Source organism: Apteryx rowi, unplaced genomic scaffold, assembly GCF_003343035.1.
Source record: "Apteryx rowi isolate R43461 unplaced genomic scaffold, aptRow1 scaffold_657, whole genome shotgun sequence".
NCBI classification, from domain to species: domain Eukaryota; kingdom Metazoa; phylum Chordata; class Aves; order Apterygiformes; family Apterygidae; genus Apteryx; species Apteryx rowi.
In genome coordinates this window covers 42,541-57,894 of record NW_020450935.1, presented here as the reverse complement: position 1 = coordinate 57,894, position 15,354 = coordinate 42,541, and the positions used below count along the sequence as shown (strand labels likewise).

Here is a 15,354-nt window from a genome sequence, read left to right as displayed (position 1 = left end):
GGAGGAATCACTGGGCTGGAAAGGCAGCCGCACCATAGGCTTTGCTTTTTTTTTTTTTTTTTTTTTTTTTTACTTAATGGTACTTTGGGGCAATGAAAGGCCTGTGTGTCAATCATGAGCAGAATTTTGGAAACTTCTTGAGTTGTTACCGTTTTATACCATTGTTTACTCTTATCTCCAATTAAAAGATGCTTCAGAAAGGTGTTTGACTTGTTTCATCTTGGGAAAATAAAATCATTCAAAGTGTCCGCCCGTTTGTGTTTGTGAGCAGCTGCAGGCAGCACCCGCACTGCTCCTCCCTTCGCAACTGGAGCCAGGTGAACTTCGCTGGTGTAAAATTACATGAAAACATCAATCACTGCCCCCCCGGAAGCTCCGCTCGCAGGAAACACGCAGCGCGTGACTGAGGCGTTTTGACAGACCGTTTTCTTTATTGGGCTCCGTTTCCCCCCTCGGCCCATCCCGGTAACACCGGGCGCTGCGGGTCCTTCCCGGTCTGCTTGGACCGGCCCCGTCGGTTCGGTCAGGGCTGCCCGGGGTCGTCGGTGGGGGCCGGGGCCGCCCTCAGTCGTCGGCAGCAGCGGCGGCGGGCGCGGCGGCGCGGGCGCGGCGGCGCTCGAGCAGCCGGTAGGCGCGGGCGCCGCACAGGTACCCGCCGTAGAGCGTCAGGAGCATCATGGAGCCGGAGAAGGCCTTGTAGCCGAAGTCGGCCAGCTGCTTGGCGGACACCATGGCTGCGCCTGCAACACAAGGCCGCGCTCAGCGGGGGCGCCGTCCCTCCCCCCCCGCCGCCGTCCTCCCCCCCATCCCGGTACCTGCACCAGCCGTCGCGCTCCGCGGCCACCGGCGCGGCGCTCCCGCTGCAGTGCGCTTCCGGCTTCGCAGCGCCCGCCTCTTCCTGTCGCGTGGGGGGGGGGCGCCGCCGCGCTGCCTGCTGGGACTTGTAGTCCTGGGGGGGAGGCCGCAGCGCCGCCTCGCGGTTACCTCAGGCGCTCGCCGCGGCCTTCCAGGCCGTGGCAGCCCGGCCTGCCCCCCCTCAGCGCGGCCCCCCCCCCGGGGCCTGCCCCCCCTCATGGCCCCGGGCAGCGCGGCCTGTCGCCGTGAGGCGCCTCAGCCCCGCGCCGGGGCAGGCGGCGGCAGCCTTCCGCCTCGTGCCACCGCCAGCAAGGCTCCTTCGAGGCGACGCGACGCGAGGAGGCCGCGCTCCTCCGAGAGCTCCTTCAAGCCTCCTCGCCTCTGCCCCTCCCCGGGCCCCTGCACAGCGGCGGCTCCTGAGCCCTGAGCCGCGCAGAGCCTGCAGCACCCGGCTGTGCTGAGTCTGCAGAACATAACTCCCCGCGGCAAAGGGAAGATGTTTTATAGCTAAGCAATGCCAGCAGCAGCGCAAGGCAGTGCCTGTCTTCAAAAGCAAGAGATTCATGTGCTCTGGGTGCTGCTAAACTGCTGATAGTGGCTATAGAAACAAATTACTGCCAGCAGAGCTCAGTAGCTGTGATTCTGTATCAAAGAAACCCTCACGAGGAAGGATGCACAAAGCACCTCCATGTTAGCTCATCTAACAGCTAAATGCAAGTCCGAAGCCAAATTCCAGATCCCGCTGTAACTCCAGGCAGCTGCTGGCAAGATTTTTGCAAGCTGAGGTGAGAGACTGGACACACTAGGAGCGAGAGCTCAGAGCACCTCTCACGTCCAAACACTTGCGCTGGAGCACCTGAAGACAAAGGGAAGGAGAAGTTGTGCAAGCCTGGTAGGAAGACACTGAACTTTATCATCTTCCAGCCTCCTTTAAGTTCCTCATGAGAGGAAGCCGACACTGGCTCCTTTCTGTACGACAGCTCAGTTGAATTTAAAGGTCGTAGGGTGCGTAGCGAGAATGCGTGTCTAATAAAAGGTACAGAAACAACTGCAGCGCTAGCAGATTAAATTGCCCTAGCGAGAGGCTGAGCGGAGGGCTAACAGTCCTGGAAAGGTCACTCAGAGCGAAGTGTACTTCAAAGAAAGGCAGGAACGAGGCAAGTCCAGGAGGGAAAAGGTTTTTGAGAGATCATTAAAACAACACGGCATTTCCCAAGAAGCCAAGACACCAGAGAAAGGGAGGCTGGGGCCCAGCTGGCCCACTGGGGTCCTGGCCCTGCTCCAGCAGGTCCCATATAAAAGAGTGAGGATTTTGTACCTAGTTAAGCCTTGCAGTCTCAACCCTCTTCAGTCCTACAGCCAAATTTTGACACCAGCACCACTGCTGAGAAAAGACAAGTGGGGACTTACGTTTTGTGGCTGAACATTGTCCCGCAGGGGCTTCCTCACCCATTTCCAGGACACCGTGCAAGGTGGCAGAGCCAGGAGGGAGCAGACAGTGCCCTGTTTTGCAAGTGCAGCAGACACCAGCCCAGAGACAAGGACGCACTGGAACCACAGAGCAAAGGGTGGGTCTCCCCTCCCCAAATTTATTATTTTAAACATTCATAAAGTACACTGCTAGTCAGAGACCCAGTGGCACTAGGACCCGGAGCTCTGGTGGACAGCGAGACCAGCAGCAGCTCCTGCCTGCCAGCCCAGACAGGGATCAGTGACCCGTTGGACACCGGCCTGCGCAACCATGAGCACAGAGCRGAACAGCTTCAGAGGACAGAGGCACGTGGGTGAGCGGCTGGACAAGGGGCAGGTTTCAAAGGCACAACGCACAGCACGAGGCACGGAGACCTCTGTCCTCTCTTGTGATGGTGGAAGCCTCCCTGTACCTCCGGGGATTGCACGTCCGTTGCTGCCCCTTGAGCTGGCAGGCAGCTTCCAGCACTCCCACGGGAGGGGCAGCAGGGAAAGTGTGGAACCTGCTCTCTCTTCTCAGCTCCTATAAAGCCATGCGTAGAAGCAAAGATTGGGCTAAGGCACAGACTGGAGCAAGCTGGAGAAAAAGCGAAAAGCTGCTGAGGATCATTTGTTTAAAAGCAACACGGCCCAACTGCTTTGGCAGGTACGCTGCTGAGGGATTCACAGCCTGCCAGCTGCTCAGAAAGAATTTGGGGCAGTTGGTCCCTGCATTGCCAAAGCAGACAGAGGCCAAACAGATACGAGGGAGAAAGGCCGTCCAGGGACAGTCAGTTGTCCTGGAACTAGCACAGCCAAATCTGTGACAAAAGAGGAGTTCCCTGGTGCGGAGGCCAGGTTTGACTGCGAGAGCAAAAAAGCCAGAAAGGGAGCTCTGAAGTCTCCAAGGGTTCGGAGCCCCCGGAGCTGCCCTCACGCAGGGCGAGCGTTGGCTGTGCTGTTCACCAGGGGCAGCTGGTGGCAGCTGGGGAAGCAGCGCGTGGCAGGGTGGCAAAGCACACTATTTTCTGTGCTGGTGCATCTTAGAAGGAGGAGTGATTCTCCTCCCCTTCAAAAGTCCTCAGGAGCTTCGATCACGTCGGTGGAGCCTGGCAGGGACCTGTCCCCTCTCCGTGAGGTGGGTAAGCCAAAAGGAACAGCAGCAAGCAGGAAAGGACCTGTGTCACGTGAAGTGGCCCCATGGGGCTAAAAGCAAAGCTTGTCCCCACAGACAGCGCCTCCTGCGCAGCCCCTATTGACCAAGATGACCTGGCAGAGTCCCGCTGAGAACCGAACCCATCACAGCGAGAGGAAGAGAGAGGAGGAGGATGCCCAGCCTTCCTCAGGACAGACCCGAGGCAGCAGCAGAAGCTACGTGAGCCCTGCAGAGAGAGGGGGAGAGCAGCAGGTACCTCCGTGCAGACGCCCAGCGCAGGCTGGCAGTCTCCGGGGCTGAGGAAGGGAACCTCTGCCCTTCCAGCGCTCTGCAAAGGCTCCCAGAAATCCAGACTCCTTACAAAGCTGTAGCAGCAGCAAGGTGGTGCAGGCAGGGGCGTGCTGCTCCTCTCAGCGGGATTAACGGCTTCGCAGGCGGAGCTGCCTTACATGTGTACAGGGTGGTCCTGGAGGCACTTGATGATGTCAGCAACAGGTTTGCCCTCGTAGCAGATCTGATACACGGCTGTGAAGAGGGGGAACCTGCGGGCAGATGAACAAAGTCACCCCCTGCCCTGTGACCAGGACTGGCAGGGTGAAAGCACCTCAACTTCTCTTGCGACATGCAGGACCGCTGGCAGGGTGGGTTTCCCCTCCCACATCTGCAGGAAAGATCCCAGCCCAGCCCCGAGAGAGCAGACGTGGGAGACGAGAGGTGGCCGGGGAGCACTCACTTCTCCACTGCGTTCTTGCTTTTGAGGATGTGATGCAGCTCAGCAGACGTCTGGGGACCCTGCAGCTTCTGCCCGTTCAACATCTCCTTCTCCAGCTGCTCAATAGACTGCAACAATCCAACAGTGAGGCAGCTGCACCCTGCAACCCCATCCTCTGCCCTGAGTTTCCTCCCTGGAGCCGGGCTGTGGCACTGGACCAGCGGAAGCAGGGTGCCACAGTGCGAGTCAGCTCCACCCCGCTGCCAGCTCAGCCCGCAGGTCCCGATGTCCCCTTGTTGCCTGCTTCCCTCCTCCGCTCACCTTCCCCGTCTTGGCAAAAGCCTCGGCCACCTTGCGGTTGCGGCCGCCGTAGCACGTGGTGATGAGGTCTGCGACCCCACAGCTCTCCAGGAACGTGGAGGGGGAGACGGGGCCCTTGCAGAAGAGTTTGGCGAAGTCGATCATCTCCATCAGTCCCAGACGGATCACGGCAGCCTTCGTGTTGTCCCCAAAGCCAAGCCCGTCACAGAAACCTGCCCCAACAGCCACTACGTTCTGGAAGAGGACAATGGCACAGAGGGATCGGTTCCCAGCGGAGCCCAGAGCTTTGCCACATCCACGAGCTGCCTGCGTGATCCCAAGCACAGGCTCCTGCCTTTGCTAGTGACCATCGTCTCTCCAAGCAGCCAAACAGGACACGCGTGCAGCTGTCTCCAAAGCCTGGCCTTTGGCCCAACCATCTCAACATGCCACAGCGCAATATCCAGGGGCTTCATTCAGCCGGCAGCCTCCTCCCCGCAGCTCCCTGCGGGGCCCGCGAGAACTGCCGGCTTTGCTAACCGAGCCCTGCAAACCCGGCCGAGCGGCTCACCCACCTTGAGAGCCCCACAGATCTCTACGGTGTCCGCTTCCTGCACCACGCTGACGCGGAAGTTCGGCGTCTGCATCAGCTCCTTCAGGATCTGCCCGTTCTGCACGTTCTTGCAGCCTGACAAGACAAAGGGAGTGGGAGGAAGGTGACGGGGAGGATCCTAAAGCAGGGTTGCGCTGTTCTCCTGCCTGCCGGTGTGTTCCTGCAGCGCGGCGCTTGGAGCTACTGCAGCGAGGGGAACCTGTTACCCAACCGCTGGATGCTGCTAAACATTTGCAGGTACGTGAAGTGCCAAGCGCACGTCGCCTGGCCGATAAGCAAGGTTGCAACCCTGGAATTCCCAGAAGAGCAGGACAATCCCTGGTGCTGTGCCGAGCGGGACAGAAGTGACATGTGCCCAGTAGATTAAAGGTGTCTTCAGAGGTTGCAAACTCTGAGTTAGAGACTGCTGTTTTCTTTGTTCCTGCAGCGCCCTGCACAAGGGCATTTCTGTGTGCTAGCAATAACAGTGTGCTCTGCTTACGCCTCTCCAGTCCCTGCAGCCTCCTGCATGGACTATTTGCTTTTGTTTAAAATACGGACACCTTGAATCCTGTAACTTCTAACCCAGCGAACTGTTCCGTTGCTTTTGGATGCTTTGAATGAGTCACAGACAGGATGCAGGATGTGAGGAACAGTCACTGCATGAACTTTCAGGCAGCCCTGCTGGTAAGAACGTGAGACCCAGGTGAGTGTCCCCAGAAGCCCAGGGCAATGTAGCTAGGTGAGCTCAGCTTATTTCCTAAAGGGTCTCTCAGGTCAGATGGACTTGCTCGCTTGTTGATCAGTCAGAGAGGCAGAAAGCTGGAAAACCATCAGATTTCTGCCTTCAGCCAGGACGTGACCCCCAGCTGGGCTTTTGCTTACTGGTAGGAGAGTTGACCCTAGCAGGGACTGGCCCCGTCCCTTTCGTTTGTGGCAGGAGACTGGCTGATGCTCCGAGTCCCTGCTGGCAGCAGCTTTCACACCACTTTTAATGAGGTGAGCAATCGTGTCGCAAACCCTGCGAATGAGTTCAACATCCAGCTCCCGTGGAGTCTCGCTGCCTCCACAAGGGAAAAGGGCCGGCTCACCCCGGACGGGAGTAGTTTAAGCTGCACCGCGTTCCCCCCTTTGCCTCTTCCCGCTCATCAGAAATGAGGTCTGCTAGTGAGGAGGGCTGGTGGCTGCTTACCGATGGTGGTTTCGCAGAACTTCTCGTCTGCCACTTCATTAGCAATGTTGGCCCCCATGAGGACACTCATCTCTATGCCCAGTTTCTCACGGATAATGTCCGAGATCAGCTTTAGCCCCTCTGGTCCTTCGTCCACTCCCTGGGACACAACCAGGGACAGAGATGATCATGCGTCCCCCCCACCAGGGACCTGGCCCTACCTGCCCTGATCCCCTCGTTCCCTGTACTGGATCTCATCGCGACGGTCCCCGCAGTGCCAGCCCCACGGCCCCCTCTCCCCCCGCCTCCTTGTACAACTCGGAGCTGGGTCGCTGCCGGCGAGGCCGCCTCGGCAGCGCTCCTCCTGCTCGCACCTTGATGAGCGACAGCCCGATAGCGTCTTTCTTCACGTGACCCTTGAGCTGGTCGCAGACTTTGCCGATAAACTGGTGGGGCACCACGAACAGGAGGATGTCAGCCCCCGCGCAGGCTTTCAGCAGGTCCGGCTCTGCCACCTGCAGAGAACATGGCTGTCACCAAGGACTCGTGCCTTCAGTTCTGCGGTGACAGGGGCCGGCCCCGGGCCGGGACAGGGGCAGAGGGGACGCAAGGTCAGTGCCCCACGAGTTCCCCTTCCCGAGGCCCAGGGAGCTGCAGGTCTGGCAGGGCAGAGGGGCTGGAGCACGGCAGGGCGAAAGGCTCAGCCGGGGAGAGCCGGTCCTGAGAAGGCAGCAGGGGCAGAGCAGAGAGCTGTGATCTTTCTGGGGATCTCGGTGGCCTCCTGGGGGGCTGAGGGGGCAGCAGGACCCACAGGCTCTCCGTGCACTGCCAACGCCAACCCGGAGGCAGCCGCATGGCTTCAAGCCCAGCCCCCGGGACACCGGAGCAGGGGCAAAGGTGGCAGGGAGAGCAGCCAGGGCTGCAGCTCATCCAAGCGCAGCGCAAGGTCACCGCGAGCGCGTAACCGAGCCCTGGGCAGCCCGGTGCATCCCTGCCGCTACGTACCCGGCTCCCAGCGCCCTGTGGGCTCCAGCACCGCCCAGCACCGTGATTTATTACCGGCCAGCAGGGAGCCCAGCTGTGAACACTGGACCTTGCACTCAGCAAAGAGGCCCCCAGCGGGCTGCACTCACCACGTTGGGGGGCAGCTTGTGCCCTGGCAGGTACTTGACGTTTTCGTGCTCCGTGTTGATGATGTCGGTGAGCCGCCGGCTGCCCACCTCCTCCTCCAGCACCCACATGCTCACCCGGTTCTCGAAAGCGCCCAGCTGCGCCGCGTTGCTGCCCACGATCTTGGCAATGGCCGAGCCCCTGCGCGGGCAGAGCAGAGCCGTAGGCGGCAGGCACCGAGGCCACCAGCACGCGCCGGGGCCGTCGGTGCGCCGCAGGTCACTGGTGCAGGGGTCCTGGGGCACCGGGTGCATGGGGGAGGAAGGGGGCCGCGTGGTGCTCAGCGAGGGGGATCGGGGGCCGGGGCAGCGGGTGCTCACCAGTTGCCGGAGCCCACGATGCAGACCTTTCTGCCGCCCATGGTGCAGGGAGCCGGGGCACTGTGTGGCGCTGAGCCTGACGCCGCTATTTCAGGGCGGCCGGGAGCAGGGGCGGCCCCAACCCGCCTCTGGCTCCGCCTGGGGCAAGCGGGTGTCCGTGCTGGGTCCCCCCCTCTGCCTGGCGGGAGGCAACGCGCAGGGCAGCGCTGGAGGCACAGATTACTCCCCTGAAGCAAAGGTGAAATAGCTCAGATCCCAAACCTCAGCAGAGCCAGCAGTCATGACTACCCAGCCTCCCTCCTCCCCCTTTTTCTGCAGGGAAATGGATCCCCTCTTCCCAAGAAACGAGAGCGCCTTTTTTCAAGCGAGAAACATGAACCATCTGACTGCAGACCCGGGACAACTCCAGCGCCAATGTCACAGCGTAAGCAGCAGCACTAAGTGCTTGACCTCAGGCAAACTGCCCTTCTGCACGCAGAGGACCTCTTCCCTCGGAGCACGGCTGTACAGGCTCCGTAAAGCATTACATTCCTACTCTTATAAACAATGACTCAAATGGTTCTGTGGGGCAGGATCAAAAGCTGTTAGGAGAATAATGCCTTTTTCACATAGCTTTAAAGCAAACTTACATAAATGTTAATAGTTTCTTCAGAATTGTGCGTAATGCCCGTGGGGCTTATAAAAGGCTGTCACCATTCTGTAAGGCAGCAGAAGAGCGTGGAAACTAGGCCGTCTAGATTTTATCAGCAGCTTGGCCACTGGATTTCCAGTTTTACTCAAGTTACTTTGCCTGTTTACCACAAAAGGAATTGGCAAAGGCTTAGCAGACTCTGCAAGTCAGAGAAGTTCCTCACATGAAAGGAAGGCACTGTATAAAAGGCCAAAGTGTGAAGAACATTTTCTCTCTAGTTTCTTATCCCAGTTGGCTTTGTTAAGAAGAAAAAAAAAAAGGAAATAATCTGTCCTTCCTAGGCAAGTACACAGTGACATCCACCGAAGCAGCTGCTGAGAGAAAGCTTGCTGTCAGCACAGAAGGAGGGAGAACAGCTTCCTTCACAGGAGGCTTTTATTAAAACTGGGTGACGTCTACAAGGATACAGTACAAAAAAAATTTTGGTCCATGGAAAAAACCATAATCAGTTAAGAAAAGCAGTTACTCTGCAACAGCTATGTTTGCCTACGCAGTATTCAGCATCCTTCACGTGTGATTACCCTGAGGAGTCAGTGGCTGCTTCGTCAGCACCAAGACCTTCACCCCAGTACCACAGAGGAGCCATTTCATAAGGGGGGGGGGGGGGAAGGAGAAGGGAAGTCAAGAGTCTATTACTCACAGACATGTAGTAACACAGACACAAGGAGTAGGGCCACCCAGGCTCCCAAATTCATAGTAAGCTTCCCAACCACACCAAGACAGGTGTGGGTATGAGGGGGGCTTGTCAGTAACATGATTTTGCAGCTATCTCCAAGAGAATATGACCAACTTTCAAGTTCATTTGCATTTCAGTCCCGAGCAGAAATACTGAGATCCAGGTTAAGAGAAACCATTCTCTTATGCCTGACCACTAATTAATTCACTATTAATTCATTCCATGAAGAGGCATCTGGGCTGCTACTCCCCAAGGTAGAGAAAATCTACTTATACATTCCTGATTCATGCTGGGCCTCATGGCAGCCCCAGAACCTAAAACTCTGCCTAAATAGGAGCTTCAGCATGGAAACCTCTGCTAACTCGCATATGCTTGCAGCTATGTCCATCCCCAAAGACTGTCCCGTTACACCCTCAGATCCACATCAAGGAGTCTCTGGTTCCCACAGCAAATGACACAGGATAACTGTCCCAAAGGAATGAGCCTGTATCATCGCGCTCCTGCACAGTTCCACCGGGCAGTTGCTGCATCCCCTCTCCCTGCTACAGGGAGAACAAGCAGCCAGACGGCTTGCTGGAACCGCAAGTGGAGGTCTTCTGAAGTGCAGTGAAGTCTCACCGCTCCAATGCTTCCACATCCCTGCCTTGAGCCAACGCCTTGTCTCCCCTGCGATCCCAGCCTAGGACAGCCTGCCGAAGAACATGAAGGAAGCAAGGAAAAAAAAAAAGGGGACAAGGGAAGAAGCAATTCTCTACACAGTCCAGTAACTCTTCCTCAAGGAGGAGAGTGACCTATGAGGCAGCCCAGTGCAGCAGCACCCTCTGAGCGAGGGAGGGGAGGGCAGGGAGGTATGTCAGCTCATGGCATACTGCCCACTACATCTCCTGGCACCTTGCTATAAAATGAAGCAGGGAAGAGCCTAGTCACAGAACTCCATCCCTACAGTAGATCCAGGCTTCCCAGACCCAGGTCTCGCATGTGCCACAACTAGATGCTAGCTGAGGAGGAAAGGGCTGTGGTTTCTGAACTTGAGAGAGGCTCCAAGTCAGCAGTCATACTGGCTACTGGGGACACTACAGGCAATGCAGAGTCAAGGGGAGGCTCTCAGAAGCCTTGGGACTGACAAGGCAACAGTCAGGAAGAAAACCAGGTAGAAGTGTGTGCTCATTGGAGCCTGTCTGCTTGCCACACCCCAGAAGACCCCAGGTGTCCTGGAGTTGCCCCAAGAGGGACAATGCCAGGATGGATAATGGTGCAGGCCTCAGTGCCGGAGTGGGATTGTGTGAGCCTTAACAGCATACTCTGCAGCTCTCTGTCTCCACAAGTAGCTGTGATGCCTTCTGGTTGGGGAGGAGTGGAGCAGCCTATGTGTTACGGATTCCCAGGGCCTGCTCCAATTCCTGCCGCCTTTGCTGCACCTGCAGGACAAGCCAGAGTCATAGCATTAATATTCTCAGACTGCACAGCAGGGCAGTGTCCAAGTAAGAAAGGCCCCAGCTGGAAAAGGGTGAACACAAACTGGGACCAAGGTTCATCAGCAGAGTCTGCAAGCGAAGCTTAGCACTGCCACTTTTTACTGGCAGTATCTGCCCCCGAGGAGTGACATGTACCCTTAGCCACCAGGTGTGGAGGGGAACCCCTGCCCGGAGACACTCACCTTGGAGTAGAAGTATCTGCACACAGCTTCCTGAGCCCACGGCTGGAAGTAGAACTCAGCTCTACGCTCCTCCTCAGGATTCCCAACAACGTCAGTCATCGTCTGGAGAGCACCAAGGACAGAACGGTTCAGGGAGCACCGAAGCTCTGACTGTGCTGAGCAAACCCCCACCCCCTCCCATTTCTTCAAAGAAACTTCAGTACAGTCAGGTCAGGTTATGCTCGACTCCAATTCTAGTCTTGGTTTCTGAGCAGCAAATTGTCTCTCTCTGTGTGGGAGCTGGTTCTAACAAGGGAAGCCTGTGACTGGATCCACCTTCCACACAAGGCAAAACTTTTACCTTCAAATCCCGGCACTGGGACTGCAGCCAGTCATTGATGAAGCCCTGAGGGTCTCGGGCAAAGCTCAGCATGAACTCTCGCTGGGTCTTCAGCTGGTTAATTGTTTCTATTGTTTCATGGATCTGAAAGACAGGCGCACAGCAACAAGACTGCTGAACAGGGGAAAAAGAGGGGAAACATCAAGAGGTCCAAAACATGAAGGTGAATTCTGATACTCCTTGGTTAACCTATACATATCAGATAGAATTCTCAATTCTGTTTCCTGTGTTACCAGTTTTCCCACTGACCATTTGCTTTAAAACTTGGTTTCTAGGTAAAGCCACCCATTTCTAACCACGACTGACTCCACGCCAGATTCCAAATGCAGAGCATGTGCTGAACTCCTGTCCTACTCAGAGCTCAGCTGCTCCAAGGACACATTCATATCCAGCAATGAGGAGGGCAGAAACAAAGGAGCTCTTCCTACCTTGTTATCCAGAGCAGCAATTTCCTGTTGACTGGCTGTAGATAGCAGGAAGGAATTCATCTGAGTCTTCAAAGTATCATCCACCTCCACATCAATGTCATAGCAGGCTGTTTTCTTCTGGTCATTTGGGTCAACACTAAGGGCAACCACAAGAAAAAAACTGAAACAATCAGTAGCTCAAGACAGCACTGAACTGTAGCTCCTCTAGGACGCTGCAGCGTACGGACTGCAGGCAGCGACACGGCAAGCTAGTGTTGGCATCACCTCTAACACCAGCCAGCAGAGCCCCACTGGTGGCTTTGCAGCACAGGGACGTGTTCTTGCACAAAGAAATGATGGCAGGCAATACAGGGAAAGTGCTACTGAAAAATCAACATATTATAACACCTTCCTGTACCAGGCTCATCCATTCTTTCCACCCTTTTTCGTAGAAATATGAACTCAAGTGGACCTGTCTCACCTGATCACATGGTTAATGATGATTGGTTCTGGGGGCATAAGCAACGCGTGAAGTCTTTGTGGGATTTCAGAGAACTTCATCCGCTGAGATTCAAATATCTGTGACAGAAACACAGGGCTAAGGGAAGGAGCAGGAGCTCAGTGCCAGGGATCACTGGCTGCTAACAGAGAAAAGCTGAAACAGTCGCTTGTTCCAGCCACGGACACTGTTACCTGCTGGAGGTATTTGTCACAGATGACATACTCCCGCTCATGGGGGTCCTGGAGCTTGTGGGTCTTAATATATTGCCACAATGCCTGGATGATCACTGGACGAGTCTGAGTGTGAATCCCCAGGAGCCGAGCCAAGCGGGGATCCAATTTGAACTGGGGAGGCTGAAACAAAAAGCACAGAAAGATGAGATGGGAACGTGGTGACAGACGGGGCTCAGCAAACGCTGCCTGCCCAGCAATGTTGTTCCAAACAGCTTACCTGGTAATCGAGCATCAGAAGCACAGTACAGCGCACATTTACATCTCCCGGCCTCTTCACCTGGAAACCATCTGTCTCCTGAGTCGTAGCAGTCCTGTGCCACTGGGACACACAGAACAGGAGAGCGCGTTCAGTGGCACCTACACTCTTGGCTCCCTTTGCTCCTGCTTGGTACCCGACACGCTCACCCGCCTACAAAGAGTTAGTCTTAATCCCATATATAGTTTGACACAAGAGTTAATGCACTTGCTCAGGCCCCCAGCAAGTCAATGGAAAAGCTAAGATTTCAATAGCTCCTGGCTCCCAGCCACTTGTTCAAGCCGCCACTACCTCGAGACACGAATGACATCCAAATCCTGTCTGCTGAACAACAACCCGCTTTTAGAGACAGTACAGCAAAAAGCAGCTCACCTCTACCAGGTGATTGTCTGGGCCGTACAGGTCTTTATCAAGTTCAATGACCAGAGATTTAAAGAAGGATGAGAACTTTCTTTTCTGTTTGGTGGCATCATATTTAGACAAAGCAGACTGCAAGCAACACAGGAAGGAAGAGTGTTAGGAGAGCTAATCTCAGTACTTGGCGGTGGACCTAGAGCCCCATTTAGCTTATTTTATCCAGAGACATCAACACATGTCTCCTTTTCTCCCTAAAGGGGCTGGGTGTCTCACACTCACGTCTTCTAGCAGCCTTCCTTCCACCCGAAGCTCCCAGGAGGCAACTGTTCCTTCACCATCCTCTGCATCTGACTTGGCTGGATTGAAGGTATTGGAGATAAAAATACGTAGCTTTCGCTTTTGCTAAGAGAAAAAGCATCAGCTAAATGTTAATTCTGAAATAAAGAACTATCTTGCTTATGTTTTGCTGAAGCTAAGAGGCTCAATATCCTTATCTGTTTCATATTCCACCTCTCCCAGGACAGGCAGCAAGGAAAGAGGAACATCAGGCATTCCTGGCTCTGCTCCTTGGTCGATGTCTAGACTATTAAGGTTCCTGATACACCATGCTTACAGGGACAGGACCCAAGTTTCAGTGTGCTCCTGCTCTCTTAACTAAGGTAAGAGTCTCCAAACCTTGCTTACAGGAACGTTGAACATGATCCTCCTCTACCTTAATGGGTCGCTTCAAGGCCTCTTGAATATCCAGGCGTTTCCGCATGATCGTCTGGTCCAATTTCCTTTCGAAGGCCAGCAAGTCCATATAGGCCTGAGACTCAGGTACGAGCTCGCGAATCTACAGCAGAGCACAAGCCAATCAAGAATGCAAATCCCCGTTAACTCCCCTGCACTTCTCCAACCTACTGCATCTCAACAGAGGCAGCGAAGGCACGTGCCACTCACCCTCTGAGGTAGAATTTTGTCAGCCATCTTCTTCTTTTTAGCGCTGTTAAGGAAGGAGATGCACACACACACGCATTAAAATGGCAACTACTCTGTCCCGTGTAACTGCAGGCGTTCGTGAAGGGCGCGAGGATGATGGGTAAGTCCCTGGTTTAGCGCTGCAGCATTAGCAGTGCTCTTAGCCTGGGTGCCGGCCTTCAGTCCAGCCTCTCGTTTTCCAAGGCTCTTACTACTGCCAGTCCCCACGCGCAGGCAGGCTCTTTATTCCCTACAGCCCTGCGCTGCAGAGCTGACAAACGCTGCAGCACCGTGACTAACCGACTACCTGAATGTCTCACATCCCCTGCGAGAGCTTGAGAAGTGGGGTAACGTCACGTTGGAAAGGGTGTGCTCTAATATCGAACCAAAGTGACTCTCAAGCCTAATTTAGCTTCAGCGTGACACGCTTTAAACCAAGAAATGAGTTAACAATGATAAGGCTGCCATTATACCGCCAGAAACATAACAAATTTGCCCTTGTCTAGCAGCTGCGCGTTAATACTTTTGTTGGCTGGAAGCTCCCCTCTCCCAAACAAGTCACTGCACAAGGAAGCTCGCGTCCCTTTGAGCCGCCCAACAAGAAGCGGCGGTGAAGAGGCCAGGCACGGCACGAAGGCAGCGTGCCCCGGGCTGCCGCGGAACAGAAGCGCATTGTGCTGCCGGGAGCAGAGCCGCGACCGCCACGCTCCCGCTGCTTCAGCCGCTCGCGCCCCGATCCCGGGGCGGGGGGTGGAATCACCGGCCCCTACCCGCACCCCCGGGGGCTTTAAGGGAGGGAGGGGCAACGCGTCCGGGCCCCGGTGCCCGGGGGCGTCCCGGTGCCCGGGGATGCCGGTCCTTACTTGTGGTTGCGGTTGGGCACGGCCTGCGGCTGCACCTGCTGGAGCTGCTGCGGCGCCGGTCTCTTGCGGGCCTGGTCCAGACCGGCCTGCGCCATCCCGGGCCGCACCGCCGGGCTCCCGCCGTAGCCCGGCGGCCCCATGGAAGGGCCCTGCGGCGTCAACCGGCTGCCCGGGAGCATCCCGGGGCGCTGCGGAGGGAAAGAGACCGGTCCAGTGCCCGCCGGGAGGGGGGGGGCAGTGCCCGTGCCCGTCCTCGTCCCCGTCCCCGCCGCCCCCCGCCCCGCCCCGGATAACGGCGGCCGCGCGCGCCCCCTCCCCCGCCTCACCGGGTAGGCGGCCCCCGGCAGCGGCGAACGATACAAGCCTTGTCCCGGAGCCGGGCCCATGCGAACCGGCCCGCCCGGCGTGCCCGGCCCTAGCGCGGCAGCCCCGGCGGCGGCCCCGCCGCCACCGCCGCTGGGAGTCACCGCCTGGAAGCCCGCCCGCGCCGCCATCTTCTCCCAGCACAAAGGGGAGCGGGCCGGAACCGGACGCCGGCCATAGAGAGCCCGCGCGGGGCGCCGCGCTAGAGCGCCGCCGCCCGCCCCCTGCCGGCTGGAGGACCGCGCTGCCGGGCGGGGAGGGAGCTGAGGGGGGTCCAGTGGGGGG

General features: G+C 56.8%; 3 protein-coding genes across 9 annotated transcripts; all 3 read right to left on the bottom strand.

Annotated features, from left to right (window-relative positions):
- Positions 1-45: 45 nt before the first annotated feature.
- On the bottom strand, positions 46-927 carry LOC112975210 (cytochrome c oxidase assembly protein COX14). Its single transcript, XM_026084969.1, has 2 exons — positions 816-927; positions 46-740 (listed from the first exon to the last, which is right to left on the bottom strand). Exon 2 carries the CDS (start codon positions 730-732, stop codon positions 565-567), a length of 168 nt encoding a protein of 55 aa, XP_025940754.1. The 5' UTR covers positions 733-740; positions 816-927; the 3' UTR covers positions 46-564.
- GPD1 (glycerol-3-phosphate dehydrogenase 1) lies at positions 881-7,812 on the bottom strand. 5 transcript variants are annotated; one of them, XR_003256517.1, is made up of 9 exons: positions 7,726-7,812; positions 7,369-7,546; positions 6,610-6,750; positions 6,257-6,395; positions 5,048-5,160; positions 4,494-4,727; positions 4,194-4,300; positions 3,717-4,002; positions 881-949 (listed from the first exon to the last, which is right to left on the bottom strand). XR_003256517.1 is itself a non-coding variant. In XM_026084967.1 (8 exons), exons 1-8 carry the CDS (start codon positions 7,764-7,766, stop codon positions 3,906-3,908), a joined length of 1,050 nt encoding a protein of 349 aa, XP_025940752.1. In that variant the 5' UTR covers positions 7,767-7,812; the 3' UTR covers positions 2,411-3,905. The 5 variants fall into 5 exon arrangements, 1 of the variants encoding a protein (XP_025940752.1); XR_003256515.1 differs by lacking the exon at positions 881-949 and adding an exon at positions 1,060-2,239; XR_003256516.1 differs by lacking the exon at positions 881-949 and adding an exon at positions 1,060-1,711.
- Positions 7,813-7,869: 57 nt separating this feature from the next.
- Positions 7,870-15,200, bottom strand: SMARCD1 (SWI/SNF related, matrix associated, actin dependent regulator of chromatin, subfamily d, member 1). Of its 3 annotated transcripts, XR_003256513.1 has the most exons (14): positions 15,033-15,200; positions 14,707-14,894; positions 13,826-13,868; positions 13,596-13,718; positions 13,163-13,285; positions 12,899-13,015; positions 12,488-12,589; positions 12,229-12,390; positions 12,017-12,114; positions 11,557-11,692; positions 11,090-11,242; positions 10,750-10,851; positions 10,394-10,510; positions 7,870-7,952 (listed from the first exon to the last, which is right to left on the bottom strand). XR_003256513.1 is itself a non-coding variant. In XM_026084964.1 (13 exons), the coding sequence occupies exons 1-13, from the start codon at positions 15,198-15,200 to the stop codon at positions 10,457-10,459; spliced, it is 1,539 nt and encodes a 512-aa protein (XP_025940749.1). In that variant the 3' UTR covers positions 10,419-10,456. The 3 variants fall into 3 exon arrangements, 2 of the variants coding, with proteins under 2 accessions (XP_025940749.1, XP_025940750.1); XM_026084964.1 differs by lacking the exon at positions 7,870-7,952 and having other exon boundaries at positions 10,419-10,510; positions 11,090-11,212; XM_026084965.1 differs by lacking the exon at positions 7,870-7,952 and having other exon boundaries at positions 10,419-10,510; positions 13,163-13,239; positions 13,568-13,718; positions 15,033-15,137.
- Between the last annotated feature and the right edge of the window lie 154 nt (positions 15,201-15,354).

Coding starts and splice junctions, on each gene's coding strand:
- LOC112975210 (XM_026084969.1), bottom strand. CDS start 732: ATGGTGTCCGCCAAGCAGCTGGCCGACTTCGGCTACAAGGCCTTCTCC.
- GPD1 (XM_026084967.1), bottom strand. CDS start 7,766: ATGGGCGGCAGAAAGGTCTGCATCGTGGGCTCCGGCAACTG. Junction 5,161..6,256: donor GTTCTGCGAAACCACCATCG/GTAAGCAGCCAC, acceptor TTGTCTTGTCAG/GCTGCAAGAACGTGCAGAAC. Junction 4,003..4,193: donor AGCAAGAACGCAGTGGAGAA/GTGAGTGCTCCC, acceptor ATCTGCCCGCAG/GTTCCCCCTCTTCACAGCCG.
- SMARCD1 (XM_026084964.1), bottom strand. CDS start 15,200: ATGGCGGCGCGGGCGGGCTTCCAGGCGGTGACTCCCAGCGGCGGTGGC. Junction 12,590..12,898: donor CAGACAATCACCTGGTAGAG/GTGAGCTGCTTT, acceptor TGTGTGTCCCAG/TGGCACAGGACTGCTACGAC. Junction 10,511..10,749: donor GCAGATACTTCTACTCCAAG/GTGAGTGTCTCC, acceptor CTTGTCCTGCAG/GTGCAGCAAAGGCGGCAGGA.